Genomic DNA, 20383 nt, shown 5'->3' on the forward strand with positions numbered 1-20383 from the left:
TTTTTTAGTTCTGCATACCTCTGCTTAAGGCTCTCCACAAAAAACTCCTTTACTATCACGCATGTTCAATGTCTTAACTTGACCACAGAGCCACTGGACAGGTAGCAAAGAAAGAGAGAGGTTGTGGGTGAAGGTGGAGGTCGGCATCTCTGCAGCACTGCTGATTTACTCCAGCTGTCCTGTCTTAGGTCGTGTTCCCCATTCATCCAGTTCCCACAATCCCAATTCTTCTCCAACATGCAAGAGAAAACAAGGGTGGAAGGAAAAGAGGGAAAAAGACAAAAAAGGACAAAGAATGTGGGAGAAAATAGAAAGGAATGTAACATAAATAGATTATTTTCAACTAACACAAGTTTCGATTTATTTAGTATCCCTAACCCTATTTTTATGAAATAGCTATTTTCTTTACAGGCCAGATCTACTTATAGCTGCAGATCTATGTTTTGAATGTGTATTTATTTCAATTATTTACTGTACCTTATTAAAACTAGCAAATGAGTTTGATGTCTTTTTGACCCTGTTTCTCTCTGGGTCACAGGTTTATGACACTCCTCCCATGGCTATGAAAGGCCCACCCAGTAGAGATGGTCAGGAGATCTATGACACTCCACCTAGTGTGGACATGAGCCAGCGCCACTACCAACAAACGGTAACACTCCATACAGGACTGACAAAAATCAATCACACTCTGGTTTTATTTACACCTTTGATCGGCACATTAATGGGGGTTAAAGAGATCTGTATTTCCTGAAACAAATCAACACTGATGGTCTCACGATGATGAAATACAATAGAATAGGATCTGTAAGCGATTTACGTTACTTGGAACACCTTCAAACTGTGTTCAAAGATCCTAAGCAAAGAATAAATGTGTGTAACTTTAAACTGATATCTAGAAGTGCAATATATTTGGGTTCCATATAGACCCTTTTCACATTTAAGGGGTTTTCAGAAGCAGAAGTCATTAGTTTGGTAAACTCCTTTATTACTGAAGGGAAGCTTCAAAAAAAAAAAAATATATATATATATATATATATATATATAATTTTTTTTTTTTAATATCAGCTCTAATAGCAAAGAAGAAGTCCACAGTAGTGTGTATATGACTTTCCTAAAGAAAGAAAAAAAGTATTGAAGGATTGATTATGCAGATTAGAAGTGACAAAGATGTCAAATATGCCATTAGCATTATCAGGTTTCCTGTATTTTGATATCAAGGTAATAAAACATAAAGTATAGTGATATAAATGTGTATAGATAAAAAAAAAGTGTCTATTGGTTATCATCCAACTTTAGACATTTTAATTTCCTCTATTTTGTACTAAAGTACAAAGTATTCCAAATGTTTATATCTAAGGGATGAAGTTGTGAATATCAGAAGAAAAGCCCAAAAGAAGTAAGATATAAGTAGAATACAAGGAGAGGGGGAAAGAAACAGAAGAAAGAAGGAGAAGAAAAAGTAAAGGTTAAAGGCAAGAGTAGAAAAGAAGGTAAGAATCAGAGTAGGCATATATATATGGTTAGACAAAGTTTCCACACCTTTAGAATAAATATAGCAAAAAAAAAAAAAAAAAACACTTTTAAATATCATATTTTACATTATCCAAAAAGTTTCTAAAAAAAAAAAGAACATCTAGTACCGTTAATGACTAATTATGAAAAAAAATAATATATATATTACTCGGGCAGTGAATATACATAAAAAAAGAGTAACAGTATTTGAATATTAATATATGATGAGGATTAATATAAGCATAAACACACACAAAATAAATAAATCATTCATAAATGAATACATGGATATGAAAATCAAGGAAAACAGAACAACATTTATTGTTTGGATAAAAGCTTACTTTAAGTTGATCTATTAAAACACTAATAATTTAATATCACTGTTAAATGTCTTTAGCAAATGTCAAAATGCATATCCATTTTTAATATTTGACTATTTATTAAACATAATATTATAATTAAATTCATTTTATCATTTAAAATGGTTGTATTGGTATTATAGTATTGGCCAGATTTTGAATATATGTACATCCCTAATGAGTTCAGTTATGATCATACAAGGCTAGTTTTGGTAAACACATTATTTCTCTTTACAGGTATATGACATTCCTCCATCTGTCAGCAAAGATGTTCCAGATGGTCCAATCAGGGAGGAAACCTACGACGTTCCTCCTCACTTTGCCAAGATGACGAGTCTGGAGAATCACAACCAGGCCTATCTATCTCAGATCCCAGGAGGTCCCGAGCCTCCCATACCAGAGGATGTCTATGATGTTCCTCCTCCTCAACTAATTGGAAAACGACAGCTTGAGGGCCAGGAGATCTACGACATCCCTGCCAGCCTGCGAAAGGGCAGCCCACAGGACCACCATCCTGCAGATGTGTATGACTTCCCCCGCGAGCGACCAGCGGGCGAAGAATCGGGCGACTATGTGTACGATGTGCCTCCGCAGGTGGTGCGTGACGCAGCGGCCAGCGAGGAGCTCACTGTGAGCTTCAAACGCCTGTCTGCTTCCAGCACGGGAAGCACCCGCAGCAACCTCTCAACGTCCTCTTTAGACATGGTGCCAGTACGGGATTCTTCCGGGCCCGGCCGCCTGCTGCTCCTTGATCTAGACCAGGCCATGGAGCGACTGTCCCGTCAACAACAGGCCGTGGAGAGCTCAGTGTCCCTCCTCATGTCATTCATCAGTGGGAACTGGCGCAGCCCCACTCAGATGGAGTCCAACCTCCCTGCCATCCGGCAGGCTGTGGACCGCATACGTGTGGCTGTCAGGGACCTGCTGGAGTTCGCCAGAGGGGCCGTAGCCAACGCCACCCAGGCCACCGACCGTACACTGCAGACCAAGCTCAGTAAACAGGTGCAGAAGATGGAGGAGGCCTTCCAAGGTCTGGTGAGGTACAGTCAGGCGCTGGACTCCTTGGGCTGGTCCCCAGCGGCTCTGATTGCACCTTCTACAGGCACCGGCGGGGACGACCTAGACCGGCTGGTCATGTGTGCTCGTGGCGTGCCCGACGACACCAAACAGTTAGCATCGTTTCTTCATGGCAATGCCTCTTTGCTCTTCAAACGGACAAACAAACAGCAGCAACTGCCATTGCCGCCTGTCCCTCATACTGGTGACGTGCTGGGTCAGCTGACGAACAACAACAACATCTCAACCTATCAGACAGGCACACCCGAACGGCCTAACATCCAGTCCCGCCCATTACCCTCCCCTCCCAAGTTCTCAGCTGAGGAAGAGACTCCAGACAGGCCGTACGAGACGACAGAGGAGGGTTGGATGGAGGATTACGACTATGTCCATTTACAGGTACACTAAATATAAAGTTATTAGCTTTTGAGAACAGTATCCAGGTGTATGTTCTCTGTCACTGCTATAAAGAGTGGACTACATGCATCCCATGCAATCCCCAATGTGTCAAGCCTCAGGCCTTTTCATCAATCACTACGTATGATTGCATGTGCAGACCTGGTTTTCCTGTAAGCCCACATACATCTTCCTTTAGCACAAGCTGTTGCACATCTGCTGTGTGGTTCTGTCAAAACTTCCAGTGAAACTGAGCAGATCAGATGAATTCTGTTCAGTCACACAGAGATTCCTTCATCTTTCAGTCAGGTCATGCATATGTTTTTTTTTCATTAGCAGTCCTGGCTTATTTGGGGCCCTAGGCGAAACAGGAAAATATATATAAAAAAAAAAAGAAAAGAAAAGAAAAAACCTGCTTAGTTTATACAATATTGCAATGCAAACAGACCTTGGTGTATAGTTTATTTTTTATATATTTTATTTATTATATATAATTGTTTGTATATATCATTGTATGATTTATTGTTAATGTTATAATTTTCATTATAAAATCATGCTATATAATATATTATATAGTATTTATATTATTTTTTTATAGTTTTGTGAAAGCTATGACCATATTTGGTCTTTTCTACCACAGTGTTTTAGACAAACACTTTTTTTACCTACAATAATTGTGCAATTTAATTATCAGAGAGATATATTTAAGTTGCATTAAAAATCATTTTAGCTGATAAACCAGAAAGGGCATGTTTAAATTGGCATAGGATTTCTGATATTTTCTAATATTTTCCACAGCTGAAAATGTGTTGAGTTTCACAGTGATATTACACTGCCACCTGGTGGACTAAATTGACATTTTTCAGTGCACATTAATTTAATTGAAAGAACTCGATGGATGGGGATTACATTTTTATTTTAAAACAGTGGGAACAGTTGTATGTTGGTTGTGGCTTCATCAAAATTATTTGCTTATGCAAAAGTAATTTAACCTGATCTTGCACTTTTTCGCTTGAAAGTTGTGACTTATATTTTTAACATACATTACAATTGTCTACCCACCTATCCATAGACAGTAATCTATTTATTCATTACAAAACTTATTTTCATTTTCTATTTTAGGGCAAAGAAGAGTTTGAAAAGAACCAAAGACAGCTGTTAGAAAAAGGGAGCATCAAACACAATAAGACTGTGCTGGAACAGCAACAGGTATATGAGAATAAAACACCTTATTCACAACACTCTCTACAAAGTGACAAAATATAATTTTTTGAGGGAGTTTAACGATTTAGAAAGTTCCCCTAATAAAATAGCACAAATAAATGTATTTATCACAGAACACAAAACATTAAAGCCTTCAAATATGCCCAGCATCATGGTATTTGTACAAAATAATTTACATTTTTCATAAATTTGTAAATCATGAATCATAAATTTTAATATAATTTTTTATTTATTTATATACTTCATGATGCCTTTCAAAGTCACATGTAGGTGTGCATTATCCACAAAAGAATTGAGTCTTATATAAATACATATGTAAACAAACATGTAATGCTTTTTACAACAGTATTTTTTGTTTATCTTTTAAATACGGTATTACTCACTCATGTCCCCCAACAGCTGAAGCAGTTTGAGCGACTGGAGCAGGAGGTCTCCCGACCAATCAACAATGACATTTCGGCCTGGACTCCGCCCTCTCACTACCCTCAGACTCCACGCAGTAAGCTGTGCACGGGCGACCGGCAGCTGCTGCTCTTTTACATGGAGCAGTGCGAGGCCAACATCACCACGCTCACCAATGCCATCGACGCCTTCTACTCCTCCATCAACAACAACCAGCCGCCCAAAATCTTCGTCGCCCACAGCAAATTCGTCATCCTCAGCGCTCACAAGCTCGTCTTCATCGGAGACACGCTCTCCAGGCAAGCCAAGTCGCCCGAGGTTCGCACAAGAGTGGCTCAGCACAGCAACACACTATGCGAAAAGCTCAAAGACATTGTGGTCAGCACCAAGACAGCAGCCCTGCAGTACCCCTCACCAGGGGCTGCGAGAGACATGACAGAGAGGGTGCGGGAGCTCGCTGGCTGCACCCAGCAGTTCCGCATGGCGCTCAGTCAGCTACTGGCCATATGAGTGCAGGGGTGAATGTGCCCCGGGACAGTCCAGGCACAGAGCCTGTTTTAAACTCACTGGACAAATGTACCCTGTGCCACAAGCTTTTTATCTCCACAAAGGACAAACTGATGAATGGGCAGAGCCATTGGTTGTAAATGAATCATTGTAAATATTTAAGTTGTTGTATGCTGGGGACAAATGCAGACGGTTGAGGAACACGAGAAGGACAGTATCTAAAGAGTAGATTTAAGACATTATGCATTATTATTATAGCTAAACTGTAATTACTGCTCTGATTATTATAACTGTCATTATTATTATGAGATACTGACTAAAGGTGTTTAAGGTTTTAAACGTGTATGTACAGTAGAAGTGCAACCATTTCCACAGAAGATCTACAAAGGAGGCTTTTTTTAATGAACTGTGCCTGTTGGAAGCAATTGACTTACTTTATCCTTTTGCTGTTGCTGTAATTCAAAGAGGCTAATTACAAAGCATTCTGGGAGTGAGCCTATTGGCAGACAAGAGACATTCTTATTTACAGTGAAAGTCTTATTTACACATATTAACAATGCAAAGCAACAAAAAGCGGTGAAGAACACATCATCCAACTTGGACTACTTTTGACATTTTTGCTAAAAGTTCATGAAATATTCCCTGCCTGTAAACTCTCAAATGCCTGCTCATGGCTGCGCCTCTCTGGCATGTTTTAGGCTAGTTTGATAACACATCATGTCATTATTTGAGATCTGATTATGCTCATTAGAAGAGCAAATATTTAGTCCTTCAGCGTCATTTGAACTACACTGTTGTGCCAATTCCTGCTGGACAGGTGCATTGTGGCAACAACATCCCGAGAGCCTTTGATTATATTCCTATCCTTTGTGTCGCAGATATCACACTTCATCCAACACAGACTGAGGCGGTTAGTGCACAAATATACTATATCCAGTACCAGCTTGTGTAAAACTTCCTCTTCCTCCATTGCATCCGTTTCTGAATGGAGACCTGAACCACAAGCCTCAATTTCTCACACCTTGTCTTCTAGCTCCCTGTTGGTTGTATTCTCAATTTAAGAATATGTCAGAAAAGTAGTTTAATGAAATTTATTAAACTTTTTAAGTACTGCAACATGTTGTTGTGCATATAGTCAAAATCCTTATCCAGTTGAAAAAAAAAAATAAGAAAGGAAAAAAGAAGCATTTAAGCCAAACGGTGACCTGATATATGTTGTACTGTTATTCTGTTCTCAAATCTGTGTTCAAGGTTTTGAATGATATTGACATATGTTACTGTAAATTGCATAACTGGAAATGTATGTTTAATATATTTTCATTAAAAAAAATTCCAGTCCATCTTGCTATTAATCATGTTTTGATTAGTGATACTTAATAAGTAAATTAAAAACATATCCATTTAATACATTTTCATACACTGCTCAAATAGTTCAATGTAATACAGATGTGAGTTGACAAAGCAAACTGATCTTCATGCCAATCACATGTCTGATACGCATCTGAAACTAAACCAAGTGGTCAACAACCAGACAACCATGCACAGTGTTTCCATTCCTGTTTCTGTTTAGAACCCAGTTAATGAAGCAAGAGTGTGCAGTGCCCCATTGTGCTTATGATTCCATTATGAAAACATAAGAACTATAATAAGTGGGACAGCATTTATAAAACACTATAGCTACAAATAAAGTATACTATTATTGCTGTAGAACAAGAGGAAGGAAACAGGCTGGAACATAACTGTATACTGTAGCTAAATGTGCATCCTCTATACTGCGTAGACATTCAAATAATATTGTTTACTTACTGTATACTGCTGTCACAAGCTACCAAATTCATTACAGGGTTGTTAAATTATTTAACATATTTTTCATCTTTCTAAAAATTGAAATGGCAATTTTTTTCAAAAACATGCACAAATGAAAGAAATTAAAAATCATTTAAATTATTGTAAATAAGACATATTATCCAGTACATTTATGATTATGGTAAGCATTTATTCGCTCACAGATGATCCTTTGGCAGATTAGATTTCAGAATTGCATTAACGCAGCTTTTTACAACAAAGACGTTTTTTTAAAAGAAAACTGATCACCAGATTAGCAGACAAGGTTTACAATTTATAAATAATTATTTGAATATGTAACTGTGGAACAAATATGGGTGGGGTCTACTTGGTACACTTTATGACATTTCTTGAAAAGAAAACATAAAGAAAAGGATTCAGACAGCAGTTTAATAAAGCCAGAGTCTTGATTAGATCACCATATACCTGGCGGAAGTAATTCAGTTGGGAATGAACATCTGGATGAGATGTTTTAGTCAGAGTTTTGACTATATCAATCACATTGATAATGTACACAGGAGTCCAAAAGAGAAAGAAAGCCACAACGATGCTGATCACAAGTCTCTTCTTGTAATTCCTAACGTTTGTCCCCTGGTTTCTGGGTTCCTGGTCCTGGTCCTGTGAAGAAGTTAGACTGGAGCTCTTGGCCTTTTGTCTCAACCCTTTGTCCAACCATAGATAACACGTCAACATTGTCACAAATGGAATGATAAACCCAACCAGGATCTCAAAAAGCAAAAGAGTCACTTCTACAGACTGCAACTCCATTTCCCTCTGACATCTTTCAAGTCCATTCTTGTCTTCGAGCCTATGAGTAAAAAGTACTGGCAGGGAAAAAGCAAAAGCTAGAAACCAGATGCCAATCAGCTGAAGGCGCCTGTGCCGTCTTTCCAGTCTTTGCAGTATCATTCTGTTAGTGACTCTTGACTTGATGACATTGTGATAGCGGTGGATGCTCATGGAGGTGACCGTCAGGACCCCAACATACAGACTACAGTGACCCAAAAAAAACAGGAACTGACAAAACCAAAGGCCAAGTTTCCATCCAAACAGTATTCCATACAGCACAAAAGGAGCCAAGCAAAGGGTCAAAGCATCAGAGACCGCAAGGTTCAGCACTAGTTTTAAGGTGAAGCTTGGATTTCTGTTCCACTCACGAGTAATGCTGATGATTACCACAATGTTGCTTGGCAAACCAACCAAACAGCACAGACCCAGAACTACAGCCGGAGCGATGTTCTTTGAACCCACGACAGTGCTGTTAGATGTGGAATTGAAGCCTAATCCTTGCTCCATCATCAATATTGTTGTTGTCTGGAAAATGCAGAACCTTCTGTCATTAGAAATGAAATAAATGTGCTATGACTGTTTGAAGAACAGAGGCTATGTTGACTCCTCCCACATCTACAACTGAAGCCACAGCTTTGCTTTCACTTCTGACGAACAAGGTTACATTTTACGCAAAGGTAAAAAAAATAAAAATAATTAAAGCTCCCATCTAACTGGCTATATATAATGTATTTATACCTTAACCTTTCCACCGAGTTCTAACAAGATGTGATGATGAGGTTCTACTGACAAACAATTTGTCCACACCAGACTCGGCACAGAAGTGTAAAGGAGAGGAGAGATCAGGAGAGTAAATGTTGAAATGAAGTGCTGCTTAAGGTGTTTTTTTTAGTAAAGGGAAATACCTTTTAAAGTTTGTTGAGTAGTTCTATTTTTGACATTTAAAAGAGATTATGTTATGTTGATTTTTGAGGTTACCGTTAGGCTGAAGTGTAGACCTTGTGGTTTGGCTATGGTTACATTTCACTAAAACGATGTTCTAGGTAAGTTGTAACTGTGTTGATGTCTGAAATGATAACTTTTTTACTTGCATGCAAAGGTTAGTGAATATGAGCAAGTGTTATGTTGTCTATTGATTCTTATATAAATCAATAAAATGAATCAGCTTGAGAGCATGCACATTATTTATATGGTCATCATTTCTAACTTTCACAATCAAATGATCATGGAACATTCATGTGTGTTTATGACAGCTACTGACAGCCTAAAAACAAGCTAGCTCATTCAACACAAAGGTAACCAAAAAGTGTTTTATATTCTATAAACTCTTTTAAATATTCAAAATACCGAAACATTAAACAATTAAACTCTAATAAGTCTTTCAATTCTCGTGAAAATGCAGAAAACTCACACATCTCTGTAGTTTGCTCAATTTACTTTGCTAACAAAACTTATGTTAAGTTTTTTACTCGGTTGTCATTTGCACTCAATTTTATTACGTTAAATGAAATTACATTTGTTAAATGTTAAGTTAACTTAAACCCTTTGTGTTGGGGCTACATGAATCATTTACGACCGAAACTGGGCAGTGGATTTCTAGTTCCCAGCATAGGGATAGATCAGGAGAGTAAATGTTGAAATTAAGTGCTGTTCAACATGTGTCTTAGTAAAGGGAAAGACTAGTGCTTTGTTGCTCAGTTACATTTAACATTTAAAAGAGTTTGCTACGTAGATTTTTGAGGTTACCGTTATGTGATGGGTAGACCTTGTGGTTAGGCTTAGGTTGCAAAGAATAAAACGTTGCTGCACTACATGAGCTGCAACTGTTCTAATGTTAGTGAAGACAACGGTTCTATTTGCATACTTACTCAGACAGGATAAATAAATAGCTTTGGCGGAACAGAGAAGACATCGACAGCGTGTCGACACACAGAAAACAGCAGGTAACCTTTGATACAAAACAAAGTCTTAACTTAAATTCTGTTGATTTAATGATGAGATTGAATCAATACATGCGGTTTTGTCGTGTTTTAATGTGGTATCATCTATAATAACACAAAATCCACGTCATGTATCATGTGATCGTTCATTAAGATTTTCAACCACGCAAAGATGTCAATAAAACAGCTTATGAATAATATCATGAAACTTCAGAAGAGTTACTCGATGTCCACACAGGATGTTAGTTATCTGGAAAAAGAATAAGTAGCATTTAGAAAAAAAAAATTATAATAAAAAATAAATAAAGTAATATATATATATATATATATATATATATATATATTTTTTTTTTACATTTATCATTAAAATGATGTTATTAGAACGTTATTGTATGTATATATATATATATATATATATATATATATATATATATATATATATATATAATGCAATTGTATACAAATCAGTTTACAGTATGTTTTACTTTAAAACATTATTTAAGAGATCTTTTTTTCCTAGAGAAAAATTGCATGTACTGTTAAATAGTGTTAGTCCATGAAAAGCATGTGCTCAATGTCAACTCTAAACCACGTTAGAACAATGCGAAAATGTGAATATAGTCTAAAAAAGAGGGTTGTTCAGAAGTTATTTACACATCACCTACTAACATTTATATTTAGAAGCATCACCTGATATATAGGCTATCCAGATGAGTCAATACTGAATCCATTGAATTGAGATTGGAATCAAATCGCAAGCTTATGTATCAAAGTTGTGAAATTATGTCTCAGGCCTAAATAAAAGTAGCAGTCTCAGGGTTGGTATATGCTGTCGTAAAAGCCATCTGCTCCTATTATTTCAGCTTATTTTTTAGTAAATCTTTTTAACTAAGAAATTTGTATATCGAAAAATGTACCCATGATGCTGAAGAGAACATTCCACCATCAGTCTTGACAAGCAAATTAAAGAACTCTGCAGGGCATGCTCAACTCCCATGAAGTATTGCAAAGTACATAAGCTAGTCTCGCTATGCTGTCAAAATGCACTATATAAAGCATTGCAGTGTACTACGGTGAAAGCAGCTGACCAGTCAGAATCAAGTATTCCTGCAAGCCATGCAATACACCTTTTTTTAGGAGCAAGTTTTAACATGAATGTGAAAGCAATGTCAAAAAACAAAGTTAATGCTGCTTGATGTCACATGATAGTATTTGTTATATTATTTTAATGTACTGTCATAACCACTGGTGTCTAGGACAGTAGTTTTAGGGTCTACTGCACTTTTTTAATCTTACTTATTTAACCATAGCAGCTTATGAATTTGAAGTCTGGCACTTATGCAGAAAAGGGTTTGCTTCCATATTGAAAAATAAGGTGAATTATAAAATATTAAATATCAAAATCACTTAAGTTATAATCTAAATATATAAAATGAAACCATTTGCATTGTTCAATCCTTGTTCAATTTGCAATTTGCAATTTCCTTTTGTGGTTTTAACACATATTTCTCTTCCGTTCTTTTGCTGACTAATATAGCACCTCGTGCAAACTGAAGACATTTACTTCGTGCTTTTATTTTTTTTTTTTTTTTTATCTACGACCATCTAATAACCACACTTGCAGATGTTCTTAGTTTTAATATAGCATTTCTGGTAAGCATTACATGCAACATATCCAGTTTAAACCAGATAACCAACCCTTAACCCCTTTAAACAATGTAAACAAAAATTATAGATATATAAGAATACAAATATGGGTTTGGGGAAACCCTGGCTTACATTATCAGTTGAAACAGTTCTGACTGTTACCAAAGAACAAAAAAAAAAAAAAAAAAACTGCAACCAGATGAACATTTCCATCTGTTTAATAACACTTACAGCAATCAAATAAAATGCAATTATGTATAATACTGATATTTACAACACCCAATTCATGTTAATAAATATGATCATGTTTCTGTATAAAATGCATGACACAGGAAGCTGTTAAATAGTGTGAGTCCACCAAAAGCATGTGCTCATCTACTGTAAACTATGTAAGAACATTTTTAATCCACAGTCTAAAAAAATATGGTTCTTCAAAAGGTTTTTTTTTTTTTTTACATTGCGAAGCTTACATACTGCCTATTTGTTTTTCTACTTTTGGCCTTCATACACATAAATGTTTTATATAGATGTAGGAGACACACTGTAACTCTAACCTCACTCATCGCACCCAACGTCATCATCTGCAGTGAGAAACTGCCACTCAGAATATATACATAATAATGAAAAAGTCTTCATTACTATATCCTCTTTCTATTTTGTGTTTTACTACAGGCTACAAGATATTATAAGACAAGGCAGATAGAGAGGTAAAAACAATATTAATGAATACAATTATAAAACACTGTGAAGCATGGTTCTTTATAGAACTTTATAAAAAAGGTTCTGCTACTATTACAAGCCAAAATCAAATTTTGGTAGTTTAGAACAATTTCTTATTTTTTTTTTGGTGCGTGTTGTCTTTAAAGCATATATTTGACTAAAAATAAATTATTGAATCAGAAATTTTGAATTATCTCTTTCTGAAATATTTCATTAGATTCGCTGAAGAGATGGCATAGAGAAAAGGATTCAGACAGCAGTTTAGCAAAGCCAGAGTCTTGCTTGTATCACCATATACTTCGCGGAAGGACTTCAGTTGGGAATGAACATCTGGATGAGATGTTTTAGTCAGAGTTTTGACTATATCAATCACATTGATAATGTGCACAGGAGTCCAAAACAGAAAGAAAGCCACAACGATGCTGATCACAAGTCTTTTCTTGTAAGTCCTAACGTTTGTCCCCTGGTTTCTGGGTTCCTGGTCCTGTGGAGCTCTAGTTAGACTGGAGCTCTTGGCCTTTTGTCTCAACCCTTTGTCCAACCATAGATAACACATCAACATTGTCACAAATGGAATGATAAACCCAACCAGGATCTCAAAAAGCAAAAGAGTCACTTCTACAGACTGCGACTCCATTTTCCTCTGACATCTTTTAAGTCCATCCTTGTCTTCGAGTCCTTGGGTAAAAAGTACTGGCAGGGAAAAAGCAAAAGCTAGAAACCAGATGCCAATCAGCTGAAGGCGCCTGTGCCGTCTTTCCAGTCTTTGCAGTATCATTCTGTTAGTGACTCTTGACTTGATGACATTGTGATAGCGGTGGATGCTCATGGAGGTGACCGTCAGGACCCCAACATACAGACTACAGTGACCCAAAAAAAACAGGAACTGACAAAACCAAAGGCCAAGTTTCCATCCAAACAGTATTCCATACAGCACAAAAGGAGCCAAGCAAAGGGTCAAAGCATCAGAGACCGCAAGGTTTAGCATTAGTTTTAAGATAAAGCTCAGGTTTCTGTTCCACTCACGAGCAATGATGAGTATTACCGCAATGTTGCTTGGCAAACCAACCAAACAGCACAAACCCAGAACTACAGCAGGAGCGATCTTCTCTGAACCCATGGAAGTGCTGTTAGATGTGGAATTGAAGCCTATGTTGAGCTCCATCATGATCAAAAATATTTTTTAATCTCAAATTTTAGAAACCAAATTTATGAGTTACTGAAACAACCCCTCCCACAAAACGACATATGTGAAATGGCATGCTTACCTATAGCTGGAAACAAAAAAACAAAGACCACATATCATTGTCACAAGAACAGGTTTTAGCAGCACTTGCATTAATAAATAATTAGCAATATGACAACAGTAAATCATATGATAAAAGATCAGTAACTAGTGCACAAACAAATATGAACATTTTATGGAAACATTTTAAATTTCAAGTATGACCAGTGTTTTATAACAAGCTTCTCAGTAAGTTAGAATGTATTGGAAAAGTTCGTTTATTTCAGTAATTCAGGTCAAATTCTGAAACTCGTGTATTACATAAATTCAATGCACACAGACTGAAGTAGTCTAAGTCTTTGGTTCTTTTAATTGTGATGATTTTGGCTCACATTTAACAAAAACCCACCAATTCACGATCTCAACAAATTAGAATAAGATGAAATGCCAATTAGCTAATCAACTCAAAACACCTGCAAACTGGTTTCCTGAGCCTTCAAAATGGTCTCTGACAATCATTGACGCCCTTGACAAGGAGTGTAAGTCACAAAAATGAAATGCCAATAAGCTGGCTGTTCACAGAGTGCTGTATCCAAGCATGTTAACAGAAAGTTGAGTGGAAGAAAAAAGTGTGGAAGAATAAGATGCACAACCAACCGAGAGAACCGCAGCCTTACGATGATTGTCAAGCAAACTGGATTCAAGAATTTTAGAGAACTTCACGAGGAATGGACTGAGGCTGGGGTCAAGGCATCAAGAGTCACCACACACAGAAGTGTCAAGGAATTTGGCTACAGTTTTCGTATTTTTCTTGTTAAGCCACTCCTGAACCACAGACAACATCAGAGGAGTTTTACCTGGGCTAAGGAGAAAAAGAAATGGACTGTTGCCATTGGTCCAAAGTCCTTTTTTCAGATAATAGCAAGTTTTGTATTTCATTTGGAAACCAAGGTCCTAGAGTCTGGAGGAAGCGTGGAGAAGCTCATGTCCCAAGTTGCTTCAAGTCCAGTATTAAGTTTCCATAGTCTGTGATGATTTGGGGTGCAAATGTCATCTGGTGTTGGTCCATTGTGTTTTTTGAAAACCAAGGCCACTGTACCCGTTTACCAAGAAATTTTGGAGCACTTCACACTTCTTTATGCTGACCAGCTTTTTGAAGAGGCTGATTTAATTTTCCAGAAGGATTTGGCACCTGCCCACACTTACAAAAGCACCAAAAGTTGGTTAAATGACCATGGTGTGCTTGACTGGCCAGCAAACTCACCAGACCTGAGTACTGTCAAGAAGATGATGAGAGAAGAGAGTCTAATCAACGCAGAAGAGCTGAATGCCACTGTCAAAGAAACCTGGGCTTCCCTACCACCTCAGCAGTGCCACAAACTGATCACCTCCATGCCACGCCAAATTAAGGCAGTATTTAAAGCAAAAGGAGACCCTACCAAGTATTGAGTACATGTTCAATAAATTAAAATAATTTCCAGAAGGCCAACAATTCACTAAATGTTTTTATTGGTTTTATGAAGTATTTTAATTTGTTGAATTGGTGGGTTTTTGTTAAATGTGAGCCCAAATAATCACAATAAAAGAACCAAAGACTTACTTCAGTTGATGTGAATTGAATTTAATACATGAATTTCACAATTTAAGTTGAATTACTGAAATAAATGAAATTCTAATTTATTGAGAAGCACTTTGAGATAAAGACATATACAAATGACAACAAATAATGACATTTTTTATTTTGATTACTTTTGATTTATTGTGATGTTTTTATCATCGGTTTAAACTGTCACCATGATGGCATACATCGACTGCATCATTCATTGAAGGTTTCATTGGTTAGCAAAGGATGTAACGCTAAATTTCTCCAAATTTGTTCCAATGAAAAATAACTAACTCCTCTATACATTGAATGACCTGAGAGGGAGTTAATTTTATAATTTTGGTTGACAATTTTTCATTCACATTGTGCTTTATCTTGACTATGTAGCAAGCGTGGCTCTGCTAAACTCCAGGAAAGAGTGGGTTAAATTTATTTACAAGTTATGATTCATATCAGTCCATCCATTTAAATAGATTTTAGAGCAAAACAGTCTTAATTCCTAAGGTCAGAATAAGTGTGTAAAATGGTCTGTAAAACTAAATTAAGACAGTTTTTGGATAAAGAAACCCTGACTAATATTAACATATAGAGTACCATAATTAGCCATATTAGAATATAAATTACAAAAATTCAAATTCTTTTTTCATACACAGCAACAATAAATTATACAAACTGAAACCTGCAAAATATCCATGAGAACAATTTATTATAAAAAGCATAGACTAATATACAAGGTTTTTTTTAAGTCACTGAAACTTTTTTTTTTTCCAAAAGACACTGGGTTCACCATGTAGTCAAACTTAAAAATGTAGTTACTCGATGACAAAGTTCAATAACAAAGATTTTCAATGTATCTATAAATGAGAAAAAAAAAATGCACACATTCCTATGCAATCTAAATCAACGTAACGCAGACAGGCCAGAAAATGCAATATTTCATAAACCTCAATGGACCTTGCCAACACCTTAACACAAAGTCTTCATCTGATACCCCATCAGACTGCGCTCACAGAGACAGCCCACGGTCAAGACAAAATCTCACGCCTCTCAATTGTAGATAAAGTTAAACCTGTGGAGGCGAATGAACAGATTGAACAAATGAACAACAATAGAAATAAGGATTTGCAATCATTTAATGTTATTAGACCGCATTTGCCAATATTATATTATGTGGAGCCCATGTACTACATGCTACAGCAGAGGTGAGCAAACTACGGCCCAGCGGGCACTTTCACCCGGCCCATGAGGCAGCTAGTCCAAAATTACTTCTGATGCAGTATCAGATAACATACAGTATTCAGCATATTCAGTCAGAATTAAAATGCACTCAAATATCAGGGCCAGACATAAGCAAAATAAATATTTAGTCCCCTTTGCCTATTAATATATAATATTAAAACCCCAAAACAACAAAAGAAAATAAATCACGGAGCTTGTTACAGCGTTTTCTATCGCAGAATCCCGATGCTGATTACAAAACGTAATTTATTGTAATGCTAGTATGCAGACTAATGCAGTTATGAAAGAGAGCGAGATTGAGCATGTGTGAATTACCAGAGCACTGCATGTTCGTCTCTCAACATTTTTCGGCAGCAGCTTCTCTACCAATAGCGAATCTGTAAGTGAACCTTCTTCAAAAACAGTGGTGTAATTGAGAAACGTCATGTAGCTTTTCGGTTGCTAAACTGTTTCCTGATAATGTCACAGGTAAGTGCAAATTTTCTGTGCACGTTTGTTGCACGTGTATCTGTGTGGTGTGTGTGTGTGTTTGTAGGAGACAAAGGGAGAAAGCATACTTTTCATATGTAATAAAAAGTAATTTTGTGGGGAAATGCTGTTTTCAGGATTTGAAATCACGTTTTTTTAATCATCTGAAATGTGCTGTGAATTATATTACAAACCAGTAAACGTCAAGTGCAATATATCTCAAAGCTTCATTTGTCATGCATATACTATGCGGCCCTCACATACATACTAAAACTTGATGTAGCCCTCATGACAAAAAGTTTGCTCACCCCTGTGCTACAGGGTTCAAAAGTAATATCTCACCTGCTCAGTAGCTGTGGGAGACTGGAAATGATTGGGCCATATCCAGGAGCATTATCATAAAGCTCAAACAAGGGGGCGGCCACTAGCTTGTAGTTTTTTGGCACAGCAAACAACGCTAAAAACACACAACACACAAGTAAAGCTGTAAATCACTTTGTACTCGGGGTACATTGAGTAAACAATGTTTTTCATCCTACCTTTCTCTTGCAGCTGTACTAGAAAAAGCTTCTTATGTTCTTTAGGCTTAGTGATGTGTGCTGGAATATAAGGGTACTATGGAAGGAAATGAGACATGTTAAATCTGATTTATCATTGATTTAAACTACAATAATTAGATATTTCATTTGGTTTAGTTAATGTGCTTGAAAGTGAAAAAAAAAAACAATACTGTTAGTGATCCAGTGCATGTTTGTCTGAGGGAAATGAAACCAAGTAACTACCTGTGGTGGTTCAAAGTTTGGCCTCCACCAGTTCCCAATACAGTCATCAATGACCCAGTCCTGTTTCACTCCATCCTGACGCCCCAAAATCTTGAAAAACAAATTGAAAAATTCTTCTTCAGGTCATTTTAAATCTTTGCTAGTCTTGTTACATAATATGGCATATGACTTTAAATACAGTCAGAAGCAATAATACCTCAGTCATCAGTCGTTTCAACCCCTCCACCTCATCCTCTGCAGGGTTCAACTCACCCCCGGGACTGTAAAAAAACAAAACAATATAGAACTGTCAGCCACTGACAAACATATTAGTAAACACTTTATTAACAGACGCATTATGAACAAACAAAAGATTCAAAGAAAAGAGAACAAGTCATAGTAAAATAATGAACAAAAATGTATTTAAAAAATAATATCTATGTAAGGATTGGTTACTTTCAACAATACAGTACAGCTATCCACTGAAAAGCACCCATCTGAATTAATCACATCCATAAGACACAAACTCCAGTGAAGCACTGGCTGCTTACAGTTTGAAGAAGGTGGTTCCCAGCTGCAGCAGAAGCACGTGAGGAAGTCTGTGCTCATGAACGATCAGAACCCCTTCCACTGTCCGCCGCATCCCGATTTTCTCAAATTCTTCCCGCATCCGCTGAAAGCGTGCGGCTACTGAGCTGTCCTTCTCATAGAGTGGCTCTTTGGTGCCAAATGTGTAATTTGTTAGTGGGTATCTGCAAAAAACAAACATCATGATGTTCAGGTGTCATTTAAATGAGGATATGATAGACCTTTACTGATCTACTGGGTGATCAGCACACAGGACAAAATCAGCCAGAACTGTTAGTAAGTTGACTATTGCCATTTTGACAGTGAGTGGGGTTAAGAGATAACCGCAAAACACTAGTTTAAATGAGTACTAAGACATTTTCTTTAAATCACATGCAACTTTTGGAGAGAAATAAAAAATGCACTTCAAATACCTGGATGATGCACTTAATTTACTGGAAAACAAAGTGCTATTGCTAGACTATTTCTGCTTAAAATAATGTAAAAGGCACACACTAGTGGATAGTGTGTATAGTGCAAGTGTATAGTGTGTAATTGGGCACATAACTCATGTATCTGGTTGTGTGTGCATATGCATAAAAATGTAAACCTTGTAAACGGGTCTGCACAAATAATCGAATTCCTAATCGCGATTACAATTAAAGATGCCAATCGTAATAATTGTCCAATTCCACTTATGTTCTTTAGCTTGTTTGTCATATAAAAATAAGGCATGCAGTTTTTTCAAACAATAGTATAAATATCATTCAGTGTAGATTGTTATAATCGTACTTAATAATAGACAATTATGATCATAATCGTGCAGCCTTAATCGTTACTTGTAAAATAAAACCCGAGTTTAACTATGTTTGATTGGCTTTATCTAGTGATTTTTTCCCCATGAATATTGTATAAAGCATTTATTCAAATTGAAAAATGGTGTGTATGCTTTTAAAATTCAATGTAACGTTACGTGTTCTTTTAAACGTGCACACGCAAACAAACAGCAGTGACCAGGAAGGACGTAACGTTACGATTGTTTGGCAGGTTTAAAGGGGGATGCTGCTTCAGCAGAGACCATCGTACATCTCTGGGATTGGTTATGAAATAAATTTAATAGTCCACGCAGTTTGCAGCGGTGAATGTTACTCACAGGTTGATTGTTCTCTCCAGGGTGAGCGGTTTAGCCGGCTGGCTAATGTATTTATTACCGAACTGATTTACTCCACGAGGCCAACCGGTAGATGATCGATTTGGAGGTACAACTGACATCGTATGACAGATAATATAGTGGCGTCTTAATCTTTGCACTAACCAATTTTGTTTTTACAGTTGATTACGATATTCGAGGGATTGAATCGCCCAGCCTTGGCGCTCGATGAAAACTGGAATACGGCACTCTGCTGTGAAAGCACATCCGGGACATCCGGCTACGTTCTGTGTTACTACAGTGCGTTTCATTTTACGGCTCGTATGTTCCTGTCATCAGAGATGGGTACAAATACATCAAAATGTATTTAAAATAAAACTACAAAATACTGTGGGAAAATTTATTTAAATACAAATACAGTATTTTGTATTTTCAAAATACACAATGTTTACACCAAGAATGATAATTATAAAGATAACTAAATTAGTGTATTCTAAGTATACAATGTAGTTGTGTCATCTGTCACTTTAAATGCTCAAAATCTTTAAAGCAGCAATGATTCCAAATGGCTATCAGTGTTTTTATTATTAATCATTTTTGCTGTCTGCTATTCATTTACAGTCATGTCCAAAAATAAGGGCACCCTTGGTAAATATGATCAAGAAGGCTGTGAAAATTAATCAGCATTGTTAATCCTTTTGATCTTTTATTTAAAAAAAAAAATCACAAAAATCTAAAATTGCATTGATAATAAGAATTTAAAATGGGAGGAAATATCATTATGAAATAAATGTTTTTCCCTTTAATAAACATTGGCCACAATTAAGGCACCCTTTTATTGAATTATTTTTTAAACCTCCATTTGCCAGTTTAACAGCTCTAAATTTTCTCCTATAATGCCTGATGAGGTTAGAGAACACCTGTCAAGGGATCAGAGAACATTCCTTCATCCATAATCACTTCAGACCCTTTC

At 36.6% G+C, this 20383-nt stretch overlaps 4 protein-coding genes across 7 annotated transcripts in view; 1 reads left to right on the forward strand and 3 right to left on the reverse strand.

Moving 5' to 3' along the window:
* LOC113061593 (breast cancer anti-estrogen resistance protein 1-like) overlaps positions 1–6796 on the forward strand; it is a 75789-nt gene extending 68993 nt beyond the window's left edge. For 2 of the 3 annotated variants that reach the window (XM_026230833.1, XM_026230832.1), the window contains exons 4-7: positions 539–649; positions 2109–3326; positions 4446–4532; positions 4947–6796. In XM_026230833.1, the coding sequence (XP_026086618.1) occupies positions 539–649; positions 2109–3326; positions 4446–4532; positions 4947–5459 (1929 nt within the window). In that variant the 3' untranslated portion in view covers positions 5460–6796. The remainder of the gene's footprint in view (positions 1–538; positions 650–2108; positions 3327–4445; positions 4533–4946) is intronic. The other variant, XM_026230834.1, reaches the window with a different exon arrangement.
* Positions 5850–11074, reverse strand: LOC113061595 (leukotriene B4 receptor 1-like). 2 transcript variants are annotated; one of them, XM_026230838.1, is made up of 2 exons: positions 10948–11074; positions 5850–10038 (listed from the first exon to the last, which is right to left on the reverse strand). In XM_026230838.1, the coding sequence occupies exon 2, from the start codon at positions 8598–8600 to the stop codon at positions 7626–7628; it is 975 nt and encodes a 324-aa protein (XP_026086623.1). In that variant the 5' UTR covers positions 8601–10038; positions 10948–11074; the 3' UTR covers positions 5850–7625. The 2 variants fall into 2 exon arrangements, with proteins under 2 accessions (XP_026086623.1, XP_026086621.1); XM_026230836.1 differs by having other exon boundaries at positions 5850–10280.
* An 822-nt stretch (positions 11075–11896) lies between these two features.
* On the reverse strand, positions 11897–14031 carry LOC113061594 (leukotriene B4 receptor 1-like). Its single transcript, XM_026230835.1, has one exon. It carries the CDS (start codon positions 13563–13565, stop codon positions 12588–12590), a length of 978 nt encoding a protein of 325 aa, XP_026086620.1. The 5' UTR covers positions 13566–14031; the 3' UTR covers positions 11897–12587.
* A 1881-nt stretch (positions 14032–15912) lies between these two features.
* Positions 15913–19690, reverse strand: LOC113061596 (cleavage and polyadenylation specificity factor subunit 5-like). The gene is made up of 7 exons (XM_026230839.1): positions 19414–19690; positions 18245–18445; positions 17911–17974; positions 17715–17804; positions 17472–17547; positions 17275–17389; positions 15913–16294 (listed from the first exon to the last, which is right to left on the reverse strand). The coding sequence occupies exons 1-7, from the start codon at positions 19530–19532 to the stop codon at positions 16273–16275; spliced, it is 687 nt and encodes a 228-aa protein (XP_026086624.1). The 5' UTR covers positions 19533–19690; the 3' UTR covers positions 15913–16272.
* Between the last annotated feature and the right edge of the window lie 693 nt (positions 19691–20383).

Source organism: Carassius auratus, chromosome 43, assembly GCF_003368295.1.
Source record: "Carassius auratus strain Wakin chromosome 43, ASM336829v1, whole genome shotgun sequence".
NCBI lineage: Eukaryota > Metazoa > Chordata > Actinopteri > Cypriniformes > Cyprinidae > Carassius > Carassius auratus.

Excerpts from the sequence above, each read along its gene's own strand:
- LOC113061596 (XM_026230839.1), bottom strand. The coding sequence starts at position 19,532 with ATGTCAGTTGTACCTCCAAATCGATCATCTACCGGTTGGCCTCGTGGA. Across the intron at positions 17,548-17,714 it reads CAAACTTTGAACCACCACAG|TACCCTTATATTCCAGCACA; the intron begins GTAGTTACTTGG and ends TTCCTTCCATAG. Across the intron at positions 16,295-17,274 it reads CTCCCACAGCTACTGAGCAG|GTTTAACTTTATCTACAATT; the intron begins GTGAGATATTAC and ends TCGCCTCCACAG.
- LOC113061594 (XM_026230835.1), bottom strand. The coding sequence starts at position 13,565 with ATGATGGAGCTCAACATAGGCTTCAATTCCACATCTAACAGCACTTCC.
- LOC113061595 (XM_026230838.1), bottom strand. The coding sequence starts at position 8,600 with ATGATGGAGCAAGGATTAGGCTTCAATTCCACATCTAACAGCACTGTC.